General features: G+C 62.6%; 1 protein-coding gene across 4 annotated transcripts in view; it reads left to right on the forward strand.

Annotated features, from left to right (window-relative positions):
- Positions 1 to 16,477, forward strand: part of ADGRL1 (adhesion G protein-coupled receptor L1) — a 40,896-nt gene that overhangs the window by 6,092 nt on the left and 18,327 nt on the right. For all 4 annotated transcript variants that reach the window (XM_058525513.1, XM_058525517.1, XM_058525515.1 and 1 more), the window contains exons 2-4: positions 8,513 to 8,675; positions 11,628 to 11,841; positions 15,090 to 15,199. In XM_058525513.1, coding sequence (XP_058381496.1) covers positions 8,606 to 8,675; positions 11,628 to 11,841; positions 15,090 to 15,199 — 394 coding nt within the window. In that variant the 5' untranslated portion in view covers positions 8,513 to 8,605. The remainder of the gene's footprint in view (positions 1 to 8,512; positions 8,676 to 11,627; positions 11,842 to 15,089; positions 15,200 to 16,477) is intronic.

The raw sequence follows: 16,477 nt of genomic DNA on the forward strand, positions 1-16,477 counted from the left end.
GACTGTTCTCAGCTCTGCTCTGCAGCACCCAGCGCATGAGGCTCAGGGCCAGACACTGACCGTGAGAGGTGGAAGCACACCATGGGCCACCCTGGTACCGACCCACCTGGTGGGGAGCGCAGAGGAGGCGCCTGGCCTGCCTGCGAGTCAGGGCGGGCTTCCTGGAGGAGGGGGCTCCCCAGCAGGGCCTGGGCGGGGGAGGAGGGATAAAGTGGAGGGGCCACCCTGAGGAGAAAAGGAAAGACCATTCCGGGTGTGGAACGACGAGGCTGGAGGCTGGTCTTGGGGCCAGAGCACCGTGAGCTGGCATTTCTACCGTCCAAAGGGCCTGTGATGGTCAAGACCCACCAGGCGGTGGGAAGGTCCAGCCTGAGCCCCCTCTGGCTGCCACAGGGAGGGACTGCAGAGACGGGAAGGGGGCTAGTGGCGGGAGCCTCTGGGGGTCAAGGGGAAGGCTGCAGGGGACCTGACCTTGGAGGCGAGCTGGCGTGGTTTTCGGGATGCAGTTGATGTGGTTTGTGGATGATGGGTGGAGGCCGAGAGCAGGGCTGGGAGAGACTGCAGGTTTCTGGCTTTGACAGCTGGGTGGACAGGGAGAAAAGGCGGGTGGGGTGGGAGCTCCCGCTGCTCTCAGCAGCCCTCCTCCTGCCCCCCCCAGTCTCATCTCCCCCCAAACCCTGGCAGCAGAAGCAGCCTGAGCACTGAGTCGGTCCCATCTCTCCTGTGCCCAGGACCTCCATGGCTCGTGCCTCACTTGGAGAAGAAGCCCAAGTCCTCCCCTCGGCCCTCCGGCCCTGCTCGCTCTGCCCCGTAAACCTGCCTTCGCCTCTTCCCGCTCTCCCCTGCTCTCCCCCTCGCGCCTTGGGCCGCAGCCACTCTCCAGCACATTCCTACCTCAGGGCCTTTGCACGTGCTGTGTCTGCTCCCTGGGCTACCCTTTCTCTGATACTTGGACGGTCACCTCCTTGAGACCGCTGCTAAAACGTCAGCTTCCTGGTGAAGTGCTCCCCGACCGCCCCGGCTATACCTGCACCCACACATGTCCTCCACACACTCTCTCCCCTTTGGGCCTGTTTTCCTCCAGAGCACTTGTGACAGCTGTCCACTGTTCTCTGGGTCTGCTTTGTCTTTGGTAAAAAAAAAGTGACAAGTGCCCGCCCCTTGCCTGGAGCTAGGCCTGCACCAGAGAGCCAGGCCGGCCTGGATGGAACTCTCCCTGCGGGGCCCCAGCTCGGAGGAAAGGATGGTCAACAGCAGAGTCCAGGTCCAGCTAAGGGAGCCAGATGAGGCCCGGCGTGCTGTGAGTGTGGGCGCAGGAGAGGCCGGTGCAGTCCCGCGGGCAGAGCCTTTTGCAGGAGAGGGGTCAGAGGCGGGAGCCCCGACGCTGTGTGAGAGAGGGAGGGAGGTGTGTGGGGGGACAGGCACCATGGGAGGCCGGAGCAGACAAGGTGATGAGGAGGTGGCAGGAGACCTGGGTTTGAGACACCACGTTAGGGCGTCTGAGGCAGTAGGGAGCCACGGAGGGGTGTAGGCAGGGAGGACGTAACTGGGTTCTCATTTTGAAAGATCACTCTAGCCGCAGGGTGAGAATCGGATGGGGCTGGAGTGGCGGATAGATGGGCGAGACCAGGGGGGAGACATGGGGCGGACAGGACGCTTTGAACTGCCCCCATGGAGTGACATTTTAAAACTTGTAAGACAGATGTCCCCCCCACCCCGTGATGCCAGCGCCTAGTGGGAGGGAGATATTAAGCAGATAAGTAACATGCATGGAGGGGGTGCCAGCCACGAGTGCCGTGGGAGGCCAGAACGGGCTGTGGGAGCGCTGGGGCCAGCAGTGCCTCCCAAGCAGGCCCTCCCAAGCAGGGAGAAGCTGTGCGGGTGTCTGGGGAGGAGGGAACAGCCTGTACAAAGGCCCTGAGGTGGGTCTGGGCCTGGAGCTTTGGAAGCTGAGTGACTGAGGAGGAGTGGGCAGGGAGGGGCGAGGCGGAGCGAGCAGGGCCTGGTGGGAGAGCGAGGGCTTGGCTTCTGCTCTGGGTGAGGTGTGAGCCACGGAGGGTCTGAGCCGCAGGGGGACTTGCCCTGCTCGGGTGCTCACAGGCGCCCTCTGGCCGCTGTGGGGGGAACAGACTGGGCAGTGAGGGCGGGAGCCTGGAGACCTGGGCGCAGGTGCCAGCTGGTCCAAGGGGAGCCGATGGGGCGGGGCCGGGGAGAGGTGCCCAGATTCTGAAGCAGGAGCTGGGGTTGGATGGCGGCGAGAGGAAGAGAGGGTCCAGGGTGTAGGGCTCTGAGCGCCTGGTGGACCCCCTGCCTCTGCTGAGACCGGGGAAGATGGGGTGGGGCGGAAGGTTCTGCAGGGCCCTGCCCTCCCTGAGCCACAGTCCCCTTCCCAGACTCTGGGCACTCGCTCCATCTCTCTCAGGTAATCTGTTAGTCCTCCAGGAGAGATGGGGAAGTGGGCTCAGAGAGGCCTAGAGCCCTGCCTGAGGCCACCCAGCGGATTCAGACCCAGGAGCCAAGTCCTCTCCCAGAGCCTTCCCGTCCCCACTTTGCCATGCCTGAGGGCTTCCTGGAGGAGGTGGGTCTGTGCAGCTGGGCCCTCAGGCCACTGGGTTTAGGGAGGACTCTGTTAGCTGGGTTGAGGGCAACAGGCAGGAGACTCTTGTCTGGAGGGGTGGGGTGGGAGGGGCCCAGAGCCCCCTTATGGGTGCCCCCCCAGGCATTCAGACTCTCACCCACTCAAGCAGAGGGTTGCCGTGGCAACCGCACTCTAGGGCAGGCTAGAGGCGCCCCCTCTCCTCCAGCAGCCGGCTCTCCTCCTGTCACCCTCCCTGCCCGTCCCAGGGCGCCTGAGGACAGAGCCGGGCCGCGTCGCCCGCCCCCGGGCCCCCGCTGCGCCCCGCCTTGACTTGAGACTGATGGGAGCTGGGTCGCAAACACAGAGGTGGGTGGGCCGGCCAGTGGGCAGCCACACGGCCTGGGGATCAGACACGCCGGGTCCAGCCCCCATCGCCGAGCCCTATTTCCCGGGGGGAGCTAGAGGTGGGGATGGCCGTGGTGCGGGCTCACCCGGCCTGGGGGGCAGCGCCTCCGGGGTGTCCAGCTCTGAGGATGCTCCGGCGTGCAGGCTGGGGGGCCCTGGACCAGGGGCTCTCTCTGCCCCCGTCTCCCCAGCTCCCGCCCAGCCGCTGGGCGCCCCGGGGCCTCCCTGGGCTCAGCTGTGAGCCGTGGGTACCGCCCCTCACCGAGTCCCCAGGAGGATCCACTGAGGTCCGGCGTTTGTGAAGGTTCCCCGAGGTTGTGCAGCTCAGGGCCCTGCCCCGCCTCCCGCCCCCGCGTGCCAACCCCCTGCGAGTCTGCTGTGAGGAGCACCCCAGACGGGGCGGCTTTGACGACAGACACCCATCGTCGCACAGTTCTGGAGGCCAGAAGTCCGAGGTCGGGGTGCAGGTGTGGCTCCTTCTGGGGCTCTGAGGAGGACCTGGCCCGGCCTCTCCCCCGGCGTCTGGGGGCTGCCGGCCATCCTCGGCGCGCCATCTCTGCCTCCGTCTCCCCGTGGGTCCTCCCTGCGTGTGTGTCTGGGTCTAAATGTCCCCTTTTGATAAGGACACTGGTCATGTTGGATCAGAGCCCACCCCCAAAGACCTCACTTTGACTGGACCACCTCTCTTATAGACCCTCTCCGTCAGGTCCTGTTCTCAGGTCCCGGGGGACAGGACTCCAGCACATCTGTTTGGAGGGGACAGAATTCAGTCCATAACACCCCCCTCCCAGGGCCTCAGGGGTGGTCGGCCTGGGTCTCCCAGTGGTCCCACCGACCCATGCCTGGCCTCCCCGCCTAGGGGGACACCAGGTAGCAGGTGACACGCTCCAGGGCAGGGTGGGCACGCGATCAGGCAGGAAGGGAGGAACAGAAGCTGCGGTGCCCAGCTCCTGCGCTGGGGCTGGTGCTGGGGGTGCCTGGGGCCTGCTGGGGGAGCTGCTCCAGGAGGGGCTGCGGGGAGTGGTGGGCAGCCCTGGGCTGCTCCTGCGCCCCGGAGGCAGTGGCGCCCAGCCGTGTGGGCCAGGCTTGGCCCCCGGGGCGCAGGGCACACGCCCGTGTCCAGCTGCCCCACCCCACTCACCTTGCGTTCACTGGGTAAATATTTGTCTGAGGACCCACTGCGTGTCGGTGCCGGGAGACGGCCTCGGGAGCTTCTGTTCTCCTGGGGCTACAAAGGAAATGCACGGGTGGACAAGGCGGGTCACAGGGCAGTGACGGGATCGGAGGTGACAGTGGAGGGAGGGGACACTGCATGCACCAGCTTCCAGATGTGGCCCCAAGTGTCCCATGTGTGAATCCCTCTCCTTGTGCAGCTGCCGGATGAGGTACCCGTGTTACCAAGAGAAGGCGGAGACACGCGGGTGATGGGGTGGCGGGGTGCTGGGATGCAGGCGCTGGCTGCAAGGCGCCCGCCCGCGTCTCCGAGGAGGGCACCTCTGAGCTGAGATCTAAGGGGCACAGAGCTGGGGACACAGGCCGAGGTCGAGTGGTGGGAAGCGGGTGGCGGGAGCAGGGGGAGGGGCAGGAGTCGGAGCGTGCCTGCTTCATGGCCGTGGAGCGGGAGCCAGCGCAGGGCGTGGAGCAGGGCAGCGAGGTGGCGACGTTGTCTTTAAAAAGACACCTCTGTGGGGGCCAGCCCCGTGACGTCCTGGTTAAGTTCACACACTCCACTTTGGCGGCCCGGGGTTCACAGGTTTGGATCCCGGGCACGGGCCTACGCACCGCCTGTCAAGCCACGCTGAGGCAGCGTCCCACATACAAAACAGAGGAAGATGGGCGTGGATGTTAGCTCAGGGACCGTCTTCCTCACCAAAAAAAAAAGACGCCTCTGTGGAAACAACCCAAGTGTCCATCAGTGATGAACACACACACAAGATGTGGTCCATCCGTACAGCGGAGTGTTATTGGGCTGTAAAAAGGAGTGAGGCTCTGATACATGCTACAACCTGAGTGAACCTCGAAAACGTGATGTGCGGTGAAAGGAGACAGTCACAAAAGGCCACAGGTTGGGAGATTCCCTTTATAGGAAATGTCCAGAACAGGCAAGTCCATAGAGACGGATGCAGATTCATGGTTGCCAGGGGCTGGGGAGGGGAGAGGGAGGTCTTGCTTATGGGTACAGCTTCTGTTTGGGGTGATAGAAAGTTTGAAGACAGATCCTGGCGGTGGTGGCACAGCATTGAGAATGTAATTAAAGCCACTGAATTGTACACTTAAAAGTAGTTAAAATAACAAATGTTGTTATCTATATATATTATACCGTAACTTTTTCAGGAGGGCCCTCTGGCTGCCAGGGGAGCCCGGACTGTGGGCTATGAGGGACTGGAGGGCTTTGGAAAGAGTCAGGGCTGTCCGAGGGGGACAGGGATGCCCAGGACTGGAGGGACAGCTGCTGAGGATGGAGGGACAGACGGACGCTGGGGTGCTCTGGAGGTGCAGCCCAGGGCTTACTCCTGAACTAGATGTGGGGTGAGGGAAGCAGGGACCAAGGATGTTGACTGCTGGGGTCTTGGCCCAAGGGCCGGGGAGGAGGGTGGGACCATGGGTGGATGGGGGGTCTTTGTTTTGGTCTGGTCAGGCTGTGGGTGATGTGGAGACCCCGACAGAGGTGGAGACGGTGGGGAGAGAGGCAGGGCCGGGGCTTGAATGTGGCAGGTCACGGTATAGACGGTGTCTAAAGCCATGGGGCTGGTTGGGGTCCCCGAGGGGGGTGGGGACAGGGGAGAGGCCCGGGGCCTCCTGCTGGGGTCCCAGCAGCCCGGGGTACAGCCCAGGAGGAGGGAGGAGACACGCCGTGCTGTGGACAGCCCCTGGGGGGCTCCCATGCGGGCTTATGGTGTAGTGGACTCCTATCCTACCAGAGCCCTGCGGGTGCCAGGAGTTGGGGCCCCTGGAGCGGGGCCGGGGGCCTGGCTCTGGGTCACACGCACGTAAAGGGCCGAGTCAGGATCCAGGCTCAGGTCGGCTGCCCCTGGAGCCTGGCGTCCGGCCACCCCTCCAGTATTAACCAGCCACTAACCAGTTTAACTCCATCGGGGAGAGCTGGGGAGGGGGTGTCCTGGGGTCAGGGCCTCCCCGGAGCGTGACTGTGGCCGGGAGATGGGGTGGGAGGGGGGAGACATAAGGTGGTGGGAATGCTCCTCCTGCCCCGACCGGAGAGTTGTAAACTTCTGTGATGCACCGCCAGTGCCCCGTGTGCCCTCTGGTCGGGGCTCTGGTGAGGCGGTGGAGGGGTCCTGAAGGCTGGGTGCGGGGGCCACGCAGGGCTGCCCTGGGGAGTTACGTTCCCATTTCTCGCGGGAGACTGAGTCCTGGGGGTGTCTTGCCCGTGAGTGTTGCGCTCTGATCTTGATGTCTTGTGAGCCTGTGCGGGTCCCTGCCCTGGGGGCTCACGGTCTGGTGGGGAGGGCTGACCCGGCCTGCTGATGGGAGCAGGTCATTTCAGTGCAGCTGAAAGCTGTGAATTACAACCAGGGCTCGGGAGGGCGCGGGAGGGGTTGGGGCGGCCGGGGCAGGTCGCTCTGCTGGCTGACCTGGGGTGGAGCCCTGGACAGGGAGAAACTGCGGCAGGTGTGCAGGGACCCTGGGAGGGCGTTCCAGGCAGAGGGAACAGCCCAGGCAAAGGCTCAGGTTCGAGGATCGGAGGGAGGGCAGATTGGAGAGCAGGTGGCCCCAGGTCAGCCGCGGCCTCCAGGCCTTGGTGAGGAACGGAGACCCCGTGGAGAGCCAAGGGGAAGGCTAATACTCAGATCTACGCATTAAATGATCCCTTAGCACTGAGTGGAGGGCGGGCCTCGAGGCAGGGAGGCCGGGACAGGCAGCAGGGTGTAGCCAGATGGTGGCTTGGTCCTGGGGGGTGGCCCGGGGGCCAGGGGAGTGGACAGGTTAGCGAGATGCTTTGGAGGCAGAGCCCACAGGAGCTGCTGATGGAGCCTGTGACGGGGAGGGGAGAGGAGGGGCGAGGAATGGAGGCGGATTCCCAGGTTTGGGGTCTGAGATTCATTCAATGAATATTCGTTGTTGTGTGCTAGCCCTATTCTAGAACCTGGGGATAGGGCCGTGCATGAAACAGTCCAGTGATCCCCACCTTGTGCAGGGGCCATTTCATACACAGGATAGTTACGTTTGAACAAAAGCCTGAAGGAGGCGAGGGAGCAGAGGAAGTGACCATATGGATAGCTGGTGGGCAGAAGATGTGTGCAGAGGAAGTGACAGGTGCAAAGGGCCTGGGGCAGAGCCTATTGCGGCCGGAGCAGAGATGGGGTCAGGGAGCTAACTGGGCCTGGAGGGTCACTGCAAAGGCTTTGGGTTTGGGGGGAACAACAGTGCTGAGAGATTCCAGACTGGAAAGAAGAGATTGGGGAAGTATTGGCTGGTTGATGGTGTTGAGACCATAGGACAGGCTGGGGTGACAACGGGAGAGCACAGAGCAGGGGTTCAGACATTGGAGGACCAGGTAAAACACGGGGTGCTGGCTCTCCCCAGAGAATGTCCGTTTCTAGCAAGTTCCTGGCCAGGGTGGTGCCCCTGCGGCGGGGCCCCCCTTGGAGAACCGGGGTGTAGATGAAGCTGAGAGTGGAGACCTGGGCTCACAACCTTGAGAGCATGCGGGGGAGACCGAGGCAGCGAGACGTGAGGAAGAGCAGCCGTGACGAGGAAGAAACGGATTAGAACCGAGCTGTGTGCCGGGGAGCCGCTGTGCCCCGGGGATGGGCAGGCAGGGTGGGGCGGCTGGCAGAGGAGGGCATACAACACCGCCCCTCCTCCACCCCTCGGCCCCCTGGGGGGCAGCACCCTCTCCCACCCCGCCTGCCTGTCAGCAGCTTACCCCGAGGGTCCCCCGGAGGGGAAAAGGGGACTCAGTTGTCCCGGGTCCCGATTTGTGGCGCCAGCCAGCTGGATTCTAATTAGCTACCAGAGCTCGAGAGACGGGAAGCAGGGGCGGGGGGGCCTGGATTCCTGCCCAAGATGGGGAGGCTGCAAGTCAGGGCCGGGACGCCGGGGTCCCCCACCCGGGACGCCGGGCCTCAGCCGCCGCCTCGCTGGGTGAGGAACTTAGCTGGGGCCAGGAGATGAACGGGCAGGGTCTGGATTTCGGGATGGCAGAGAGGTTTCCGGAGGGTCCTTGTCCTGTGGTGGGGGGAGCCTTTTGCAGCTGTGACATCCTGCTCAGCTGCCCCTGCCACCCGATGGGGCTGTGAGACCCCAGGAGGGGCTTCCAGGAGGTTCCGTTTGGTCCAAGGTGCCCAGACGGGTGGGTCTGTCTGCTGGGTGGTGTCGGGGTGCAGGGTGAGCCCCAGGCCCTGGAGGGGGTCAGCCTCGGGGCGAGGGGTGCAGCTTCATCAGATACGGCTGGCTTGAGGGAGGTGCCGGACGTCGACTGGCCCCTTGGGGCTGGGACAGGACGGGAGGGGACTGGCTCAAACGCCCCTCCTGCTGGGCCCCGCTCACTCTCCCTGTCCTCCCCAGACTGGTGGGCCAGGCCGTGGTGCCACCGGGTGATGCAGGGTGAGGCCCCGTGCCCAGGCCACTGAGAGCCCCGACCGCGCCCCCGACCCCGCCATGGCCCGCCTGGCTGCTGCGCTCTGGAGTCTCTGCGTCACTGCCGTCCTCGTCACCTCGGCCACCCAAGGTAGGTAGTGCGGGGCCAGGGAGGGCGAGCAAACTCGGGAACAGTCCCCACCACTCGGGAGAGAACTGCAGCCCCCAGCCCGCCCCAGGCCTCGGCAGAGCCAGGTGGAGAGGACTCGGCGGGGACAGGCAGCCCTCACCCCCAGCCCCCGGGCACGGTGGCCTCCCGGGACCAGGCGGGCCTTCTCGGCGAGCGCTGCTCTTCTGTCTCCAGTGTGTGTCTCTCTCTGTGATTATATCTCCGAGGCTCTCACTGGGAAGAAGGCTTAATTAAGGCATGCCCGCTGACGTTTATTTAAAAACAACTAATTACCCAGCTCGGCCCTCTGCCGGCCCGGGATCCTGCGCACGCCACAATCAGTGCCCCGAGCCTGCCTGCCCACCCTCACCGATGACTCAATTACGGTCCCAGGGCCGCCCGGCGGGGGCAAGGGCAGAGCGAGAAGAGAGGCAGAGAGAAGGGGCCGCTGGCCTGGGCCCCCGCCCTCCTCCTGTCTGGACGGCACCTCGGTGGACGCTGCTCCCTGCCCCTCCATACAGCCCCACCCTCTGGAAAGCCACAGAGGTGTGGGGAGTGTTGTCGAGCCGTGCCCCAGGGCCTTGGCTCTGCTCTGGCCAGCTGGCACACTCCGCTCCCCCAGCGCCCACGTGCCCTGCCCTTCCAGGTCTTGCCCCACGGCCCCAGTGGGGCCGGGAGGGCTGTGCTTCCACCCCCAGACCCATCTGAACCAGCCCCCTGCCCCCAGCCTCCCTCCCAGGCCCGGGGAGGGCTAAAATTAGCTGTGGAAGCAGATGGAACTAGAGGAACACATGTAAAACTCGCCCCCAGTGGGACTTGACTCAGCCAGAAAAACCCCCGGGGCCTTGCTGCCGTCCTCCCTGGGTTCCCAGCCGGCTGGAGGGACCGGATCACAGGGAAGGGGCCTGGTGGGCTCGTCGGCCGTGACGCACCGGTAACTCTTCTCCATCTACAAGCGACAGTCCCTACATTGGAGCCTCCACGCCACTCTGTGCATGCCTACCTCCCTCGGGCGCCCCTCAGGCCTGGCTGGGACCGGGGTCTGAGAAGGTGCCACCAGCAGGCATGCCGCAGGGCCTGGCCGCCTTAACCCCAAGGATGACAGCGGTGATCGCTGTGTGGTCTCACTGAGCACCGCCGCCCCTGCTGATACTCTGCATCCCTCTCGACGGTTCCGTGAGGCGGGGCCGTTGGCTCCCGGGGCAGGAATCGGGCACGGAGATGGTCGTGATGGTCAGTGACTGGCCGGGCTGGGATTCGCCCCCGCTGTCTGGCTCCGGAGTGCAAGCCCTCAGTCCCTGTGTGGCACAGGATGGGGACTGACATGTGACGATGCCACCCCAGCCAGAGCAGGGCCTGCCCCGGGCTGTTCTTGCATCGCCATGGCGACACCGGGAGGTTTCCCGGGTGACAGTCAGGAGGCCCTCCCCGTGGTGCCCTCACTGTGCATGGCACCACGCTCGGCGCTTCCTTCAAGAACATTTTCTAGGGCATGGAATCCTCGCAGTACAGCCCTGGGCTGTGAGTGCCCATTTTACAGATCCAGAAGCTGAGGCCTAGGGAGGCTGTAGCAGTGGCTCAAGTGTGCATCAGAACTGCGGGTGGGCGCGTGGATCCAAGGGCTTGTGGATCCAAGGGCTTGTGGCTTCACCCGTGAGGTTCTGACTCAGCAGCCTGGGTGGGGGTCCCAGAATCTGCATTCTGAAGCAAGCACCACGTGAGGCTGCCGATCCTTGGGCCACAGCATGAGAAGCCCTGGCCCAGAGGACACGCCTGGCCTGTCAGCTGGGAAGTGGCAAAGCCAGGCTGTGGTTTTTTCCAGAACATGAGTGCATCCCTTCCCGCACCATCTCTGCTCCCCGCGTGGGGTGGGGTGACGTTAGGGAAGTGCCCACGACCACCCTCACTTCTGACCCAATTGCAAGTTCAGGGTCCCCCAGACCACACTCAGGTTTGATGCCTCGCCGGAAGGAGTCGTCGTACTCCCGGTTACAGTTTATTACAGTTGAACAGAAATGGATGAAAATTAGCCAGGGGTCAGCGTCCAGGAAGGTTCCACGCACGGAGCTTCCCATTGTCCCCTCCCAGTGGCGTTGTGGACAGTGTCGACTCTCCCGGCGACAACACACATGCTGTACTGCCACCCTGGGAAGCTCCCCTGAGCCTCGGTGTCCAGAGTCTTTACTGGTGCTCAGTCATGTAGACACGGTTGACCCCCATTCGGCTGACCTCACTCTCCCGCTCCTCCAGAGGTCACCCGGTGCCGTGTGACCCCAAGCTCCCACCTGAAACCAGACTGTTAGTGTCCTTGTTTGCTAAAGTACCACAGCCTGGGGGCTTCAACAACAAACTCCAGATGCTAGAAGTCCAAGATCAAGGTGCGGGCAGGGTTGGTTCCTTCTGAGGGCTGGGAGGTGAGGGTTCCCCGCCTTTCTCCTTGCCTTGCAGCTAGCCGTCTTCTCCCTGGGTTTCCACGTCATCTTTCCTCTGGGCGTGTCTGTGTCCAGATTTCCTCTTTTTGTGAGGACACCATTCACGCTGGATTAGGGCCCCCCTTAATGGCCTCGTTTTAACTTGATTACTTCTATAAAGACCCTGTCTCCAAATTCGGTCACATTCTCAGGCACCAGGGGTTAGGACTTCAGCATAAATTTGGGCAGAGGGGGGACACAATTCAGCCCATAACAGCATAGACTGGTGTGGCCCGAGGGCCCCACATAGACACGGACACTTTTATCAGGCAGGACACTCTCAGGGCCGAGGGCAAAGCCACGTTCCCTCTAGCCAGGCTAGTGGCCTCACTGCACAGGCAGGCACGCCGAGAAGCCCGTTTCACAGATGAGCAAACTGCGGTTCCTGTAGGAGTCCGGATCCAGCGCCTCCCAGGCAGGGTCTCCCTCCCTCCGAGCAGTGACGCCCCGCCCCTCCCCGCAGGCCTGAGCCGGGCTGGGCTCCCGTTCGGGCTGATGCGCCGCGAGCTGGCGTGCGAAGGCTACCCCATCGAGCTGCGGTGCCCGGGCAGCGACGTCGTCATGGTGGAGAACGCCAACTACGGGCGCACGGACGACAAGATCTGTGACGCTGACCCCTTCCAGATGGAGAACGTGCAGTGCTACCTGCCCGACGCCTTCAAGATCATGTCGCAGAGGTGAGGCCCCTATACCGGCCCGTCCTCCACGCGCACCCCGTTCCCCCCTCGGTCTTCCTCGTCTGCATCCACACGTTCCCTGAGCGCCTGCAGGAGGCCCGCCCTTCCACCTGCAGCCTGTACCCCCGCGAGCTCCACGCCGCCAGGAGCTCACTGCAAGAGGAGTGGGCCTGCCGCGCAACAGCAGTGGAGGGCAGGGTGAGGCTGTCGTGGGAGCCGAGGGAGAGCCCAGCATCTCAGGCTTCCCCGAGGAGGGCATCCGTGAACAGATGACAGGAGTGCGTGTGAGTGCCTGAGTGTGCAAGGCAGTTCCTCTGTGTGTCCGTCAGTGTGCAGGGGTGTGCCAGGCAGAGGCACTGCGTTCAAAGCTGGAGAAGCCTCTCTCACACCCACGGCCAGGCCACTTAGCTCTGGTCGGCAGTTCCTTCAAATTACACCCAGACCTGACCCCTGCCAACTGCAGTACTGGCTGCCCGCTCTCCCTGCCTGCTCTCGCCGCTCCGGTCTTCCCCGCACAGCAGCCAGAGGGCGCCTCCCTCCTCTGCTCAGACCTCACTCGGAGCAAAGGCCAAGTCTTGCCCAAGCCTCACAAACGCTGTCCCGTCCTGTCCTCTCCCGGCCCTCACCTCCTCCTCACTCCCCATCGCTCATGTGGCTCCAGCCACCCTGCCTGCTTCTTACACACATCGGGCATCTTGTTCAGGGCCTCCTCTGGGCCTTTGCACTGGCTGTTCCCCCTGCCTGGAATGCTATTCCCTGACACTTGCATGGCTCCCCTGTCCCCTTACTCAGGGATTGTTCTCCCAACTATCCTCTGAGCATGGCCTGCCTCACCACCCTCTCTAAGATCCCAGCCCTTCCTTGCTTTCTCTCTCTCCTAACCCCGACTTCCATGCACAATTCCTCGGATATTTTGCCTCTTAATCGTCTTTACTCTGTGTCTTGCCTCCCACAGGGACAGGGAGTTTTGTCTGTCACTGCTCAGTCCACAGCCAAATACGCAGCAGGCATTCACAGAATTTTTACCAAATGCCTGAGAGAGTGCAGGGTTCATTCCAGGACCCAAAGTGTAGATCAGGAAGAGGGGAGGGCCGGGCCAGCTCTGCAGCTCCTTGAGTGCTGGCAGAGGATTCTAGAATATGTCGCTGGGCGGGGTCACTGAGAGCCTCTGGAGAGTTTTGGGAGGAGATGGGAGTGGTCAGGGGGCTTAGATGGGTGGGAGGGCTGGAGCTGCCTCACACCCTCCCTCCCACCATTTCCTTCCCCAAATTACATCCCCCTCTGAGGATCCTGCCTCTCTTCCCCCTTCCGGTTTCCGACCCCTGCATGGGTGGTCCCTCTCCCGCCTCCCAGCCTTTCCTCAGGCTGCACCACCTCCTCCTTGGGCTTCCTTTTCCTCCACATTCTCCCTGCCCCCTCCTTCAGCACTGGATTCCAAGTCTGTGGTGTCCTCCACGGTCCCCCCAGCACCCAGCACTGCAGTGGGCCCAGTTCCCACGCTCATGAGTTCTCAGTTCTAGAACAGGAGCACTGGGGCCGAGAGCATGATGGGACCACTGCTCCACCAGCTTAAAACCTGGAGGCTCCTTGTAGTAGTTAGGGTACAGCTCTGCTGCTCTGACAGGCACCCCAGAATAAGTACAGAGACCTAAACAAGATGGGAGTTGAGAAGGCCGTCGCAGCCGCTTCCCTCTGTCCCGGCCTCCCCGTGCCCCGGCCACGTCTGCCCATCACTCACCCCTCCCCAGCCAGAGCTTGGACCTGCACCTCCCGTGCAGGGGAGGCTGGGACGCGCCGTCTCCAGCTGCAAGGCCAGTGGTCTTCTCTTGTCTTCTTGATATGGACGTGAAATTCACTAACGTAAAATGCCCATTTTCAAGTGAACAGTTCATTGGCATGGAGTACATGCACAGTGCTGTACAACCATCTTCTCTATCTAGTTCCAGAACATTTTTGTCACCCCGAGAGGAAACTCTGTCCCCGTTAGCAGTCACTCCTCGGCGCCCCCCCCCCCCCCAGCCCTGGCAACCACTCATCTACTTTCTGTCTCTGGATTTGCCTGTTCTGGATATCTCCTAACAGTGGAATCATACACTATGTGACCTTTCGTGACTGGCTTCTTTCACTGGGCATGATGTTTTCAAGGTCCTTCCACGTTGTAGCGTGTGTCAGATCTCCCTTCCTTTGTGGCCGAATAATGTTCCACGGTGTGGATGGAGCACGTTTCTTTGTCGGCCCATCTGTCGGTGGACGTTTGGGTGGGCTCTGCCGTTTGGTGGCTGTGAGTGAGGCTGCTGTGAACGTGTGTGTACGAGCAGTGGTCGGAACACCTGGCGTCGGTTCTTTTGGGAATACACCTGGGGGTGGAATTGCTGGGTCGCAGGTAGCTGTCTTGCCCTCCGAGCCCACTGTTCTGTTTTTAAAGAAGGGGGGTGGGCACGAGCAGACCCTCGTTGGTGAAGGGCAGGATTGAAGAGAAGACTCAGGAGCCCCCCTGCCTCATGCCTGTTGGGAAGCCCCTAGACGGCCTCCTGCAGGCCCACGGGTCGCTGTCCCACGGGGCTGAGACCTGACCCACTCCAGGGAACAGTGACCCTGATCGTAGGGACGGACAGCAGAGGAGAAACATCCTTTTGTTGTTGTTCAGTAGGCCTCCCTTTACACGTTAGCCAGATTCCTGAGAGGTTCACGGGGATGGAGCTCCCCATGGGGCATGGAGGCTGGCTGCGCCATGAGGTGGGGGCTCTGCCCTATCCTGGCTGCAGATTCTCACCGCAGCTGTCCAAAGGGGGACACGTCTGATGCACGGTCTGAGGTGGACACAGCCAGACACTATGACCATTTCATTAAGAGCACGTTTACACAGACAGCATCTCACGTGTGTGGCTTCATGTCTAACCCTGTGAACAAAGTGGGGGCTTTATGGTCAATTTAGGAAGAATACCAAGGACCTAATGGCACCAGTGACACTCAGGATGAAAGTGAGGAACGGGGCTAGGGAAGCAGTTATGGGGCGCTGCCTCAGGCCCAGCCCTGGGCTTGATGCCGTGTGGGGGCTGAGAGTAGGAGGACCCTGTCTGGTGGGAAAGAGAGAGCAGGCGGCAAACAGAGAACAACGCCCAGGAAAGGCCCCTGGCCCTGGTCTCCACGGCTCCTTCCCAGTTTGGGGGTGTCCATTCCTCTCCTGACCCTGGAGGCCCCCTGGGTCTAGTCCGGTCTTTTCCCAGCTCCCTGTCTCTCCTCCGCAGGTGTAACAACCGCACCCAGTGCGTGGTGGTTGCTGGCTCCGACGCCTTTCCCGACCCCTGTCCCGGGACCTACAAGTACCTGGAGGTGCAGTACGACTGTGTCCCCTACAGTGAGTCATCTTGTTCCTCGTGCGGACACGGGCCCGTCCCCCTCCCAGAAGCCAGCGAGGAGGAGACACCTTGACCCGCCACACACACACACACACACACACACACACACACACACACGGCCAAGTTAGGGCCAGGCACAGAGGACAGCGGGCCCTGCTGCCTCCCTCACACATTCTCTTCTCCCAGACAGCCTCGTCCACACTCCGTGCCTGCCCCGCCCTCACCCTCACAGACTCTGTCCCTCCCCACGGGTAGCTGTTACCCTGTCCTGCGCACCCTGCTTCACATGCCCCTGGCTTGCTTACGCACCTCGAGGCCACACCCTCGTCCTCTGCTTGGCCGCTTACATCTCACCTGTCCCTCGACGTTGACCTCACTGCTCTCTGATCCCTCTGCCCCCCTCCTCTTCTCGCATCCCTTCCCTTCTTGACCCCCTTACATGCCTGTTCTTCTTCTCACCCCCCTTCCTCTCAGCTCCCTCTCTTTTCTCTTGTCCCCCTCACATGCCCCCACTCCTGTCCCTTCCTAGTCCTGGAAGCTGGACTCTATACCCATAGAGAGGCAGACCACCCTCTGAGGCCTGGTGGCAGATCTGGTGTGAAGATTCATATATCCTGGTTGGTTTGCCTATCGTCATGATAGCACTTCCTGTCTGCAAAGGAAGTGCTACCATGTTGGACTCTTGGAGGCCCCCACGAAGCCTGAGGAAGGTGATCTGGGGAGCCAGGGGCCTGGCTTTCTTGCGTCTGGCCAAGGGGAGCAGACGAAGACAGGGTCTCTCCTCCTCAGCAGCCCGCCCTTGACATCGCCCGTTTTCCCTGCCCTCACTCTTCCCTCCACCTCACCATCATCCGTTCCCCTCTCCTCCCCCCCACCCAGCTTTAGTCAACCCGGAGGTAGGGCCTCCGGGCAGAGGGGGGAGGAGGCAGGGACACCAGGGTGTCTGCTCGTGGGGGGCAGGGCCGGGGGAGCAGGAGGCCCTTTGACTCTCCCTCCTCTCCCCTCCCACCCCAGTCGTGCCCCCAACCTTTGATTTCTCCTCGCAGGTGACGCCCTACGCTGGGGGAGAGAGGATCGCTGTGTGCTTCTGTAACCTTCTTTTACTCCTCACCCTTTCCTTTCAGCGACCAAGGCCTCCAGCCACCGCCTGAGGGGGACACCCATCTGATCCTTGAAGCCTCCCACAGCACTGGGGACACTGCCTGCCCGCGGCTGGGGCGGCAGGGAAGGATGGTGGGAGGCGGGGGCATAGCGAAGCGGGGAAGTCAGGCTGGGGT

The sequence above is a fragment of the Diceros bicornis genome, chromosome 30 (assembly GCF_020826845.1).
Source record: "Diceros bicornis minor isolate mBicDic1 chromosome 30, mDicBic1.mat.cur, whole genome shotgun sequence".
NCBI classification, from domain to species: domain Eukaryota; kingdom Metazoa; phylum Chordata; class Mammalia; order Perissodactyla; family Rhinocerotidae; genus Diceros; species Diceros bicornis.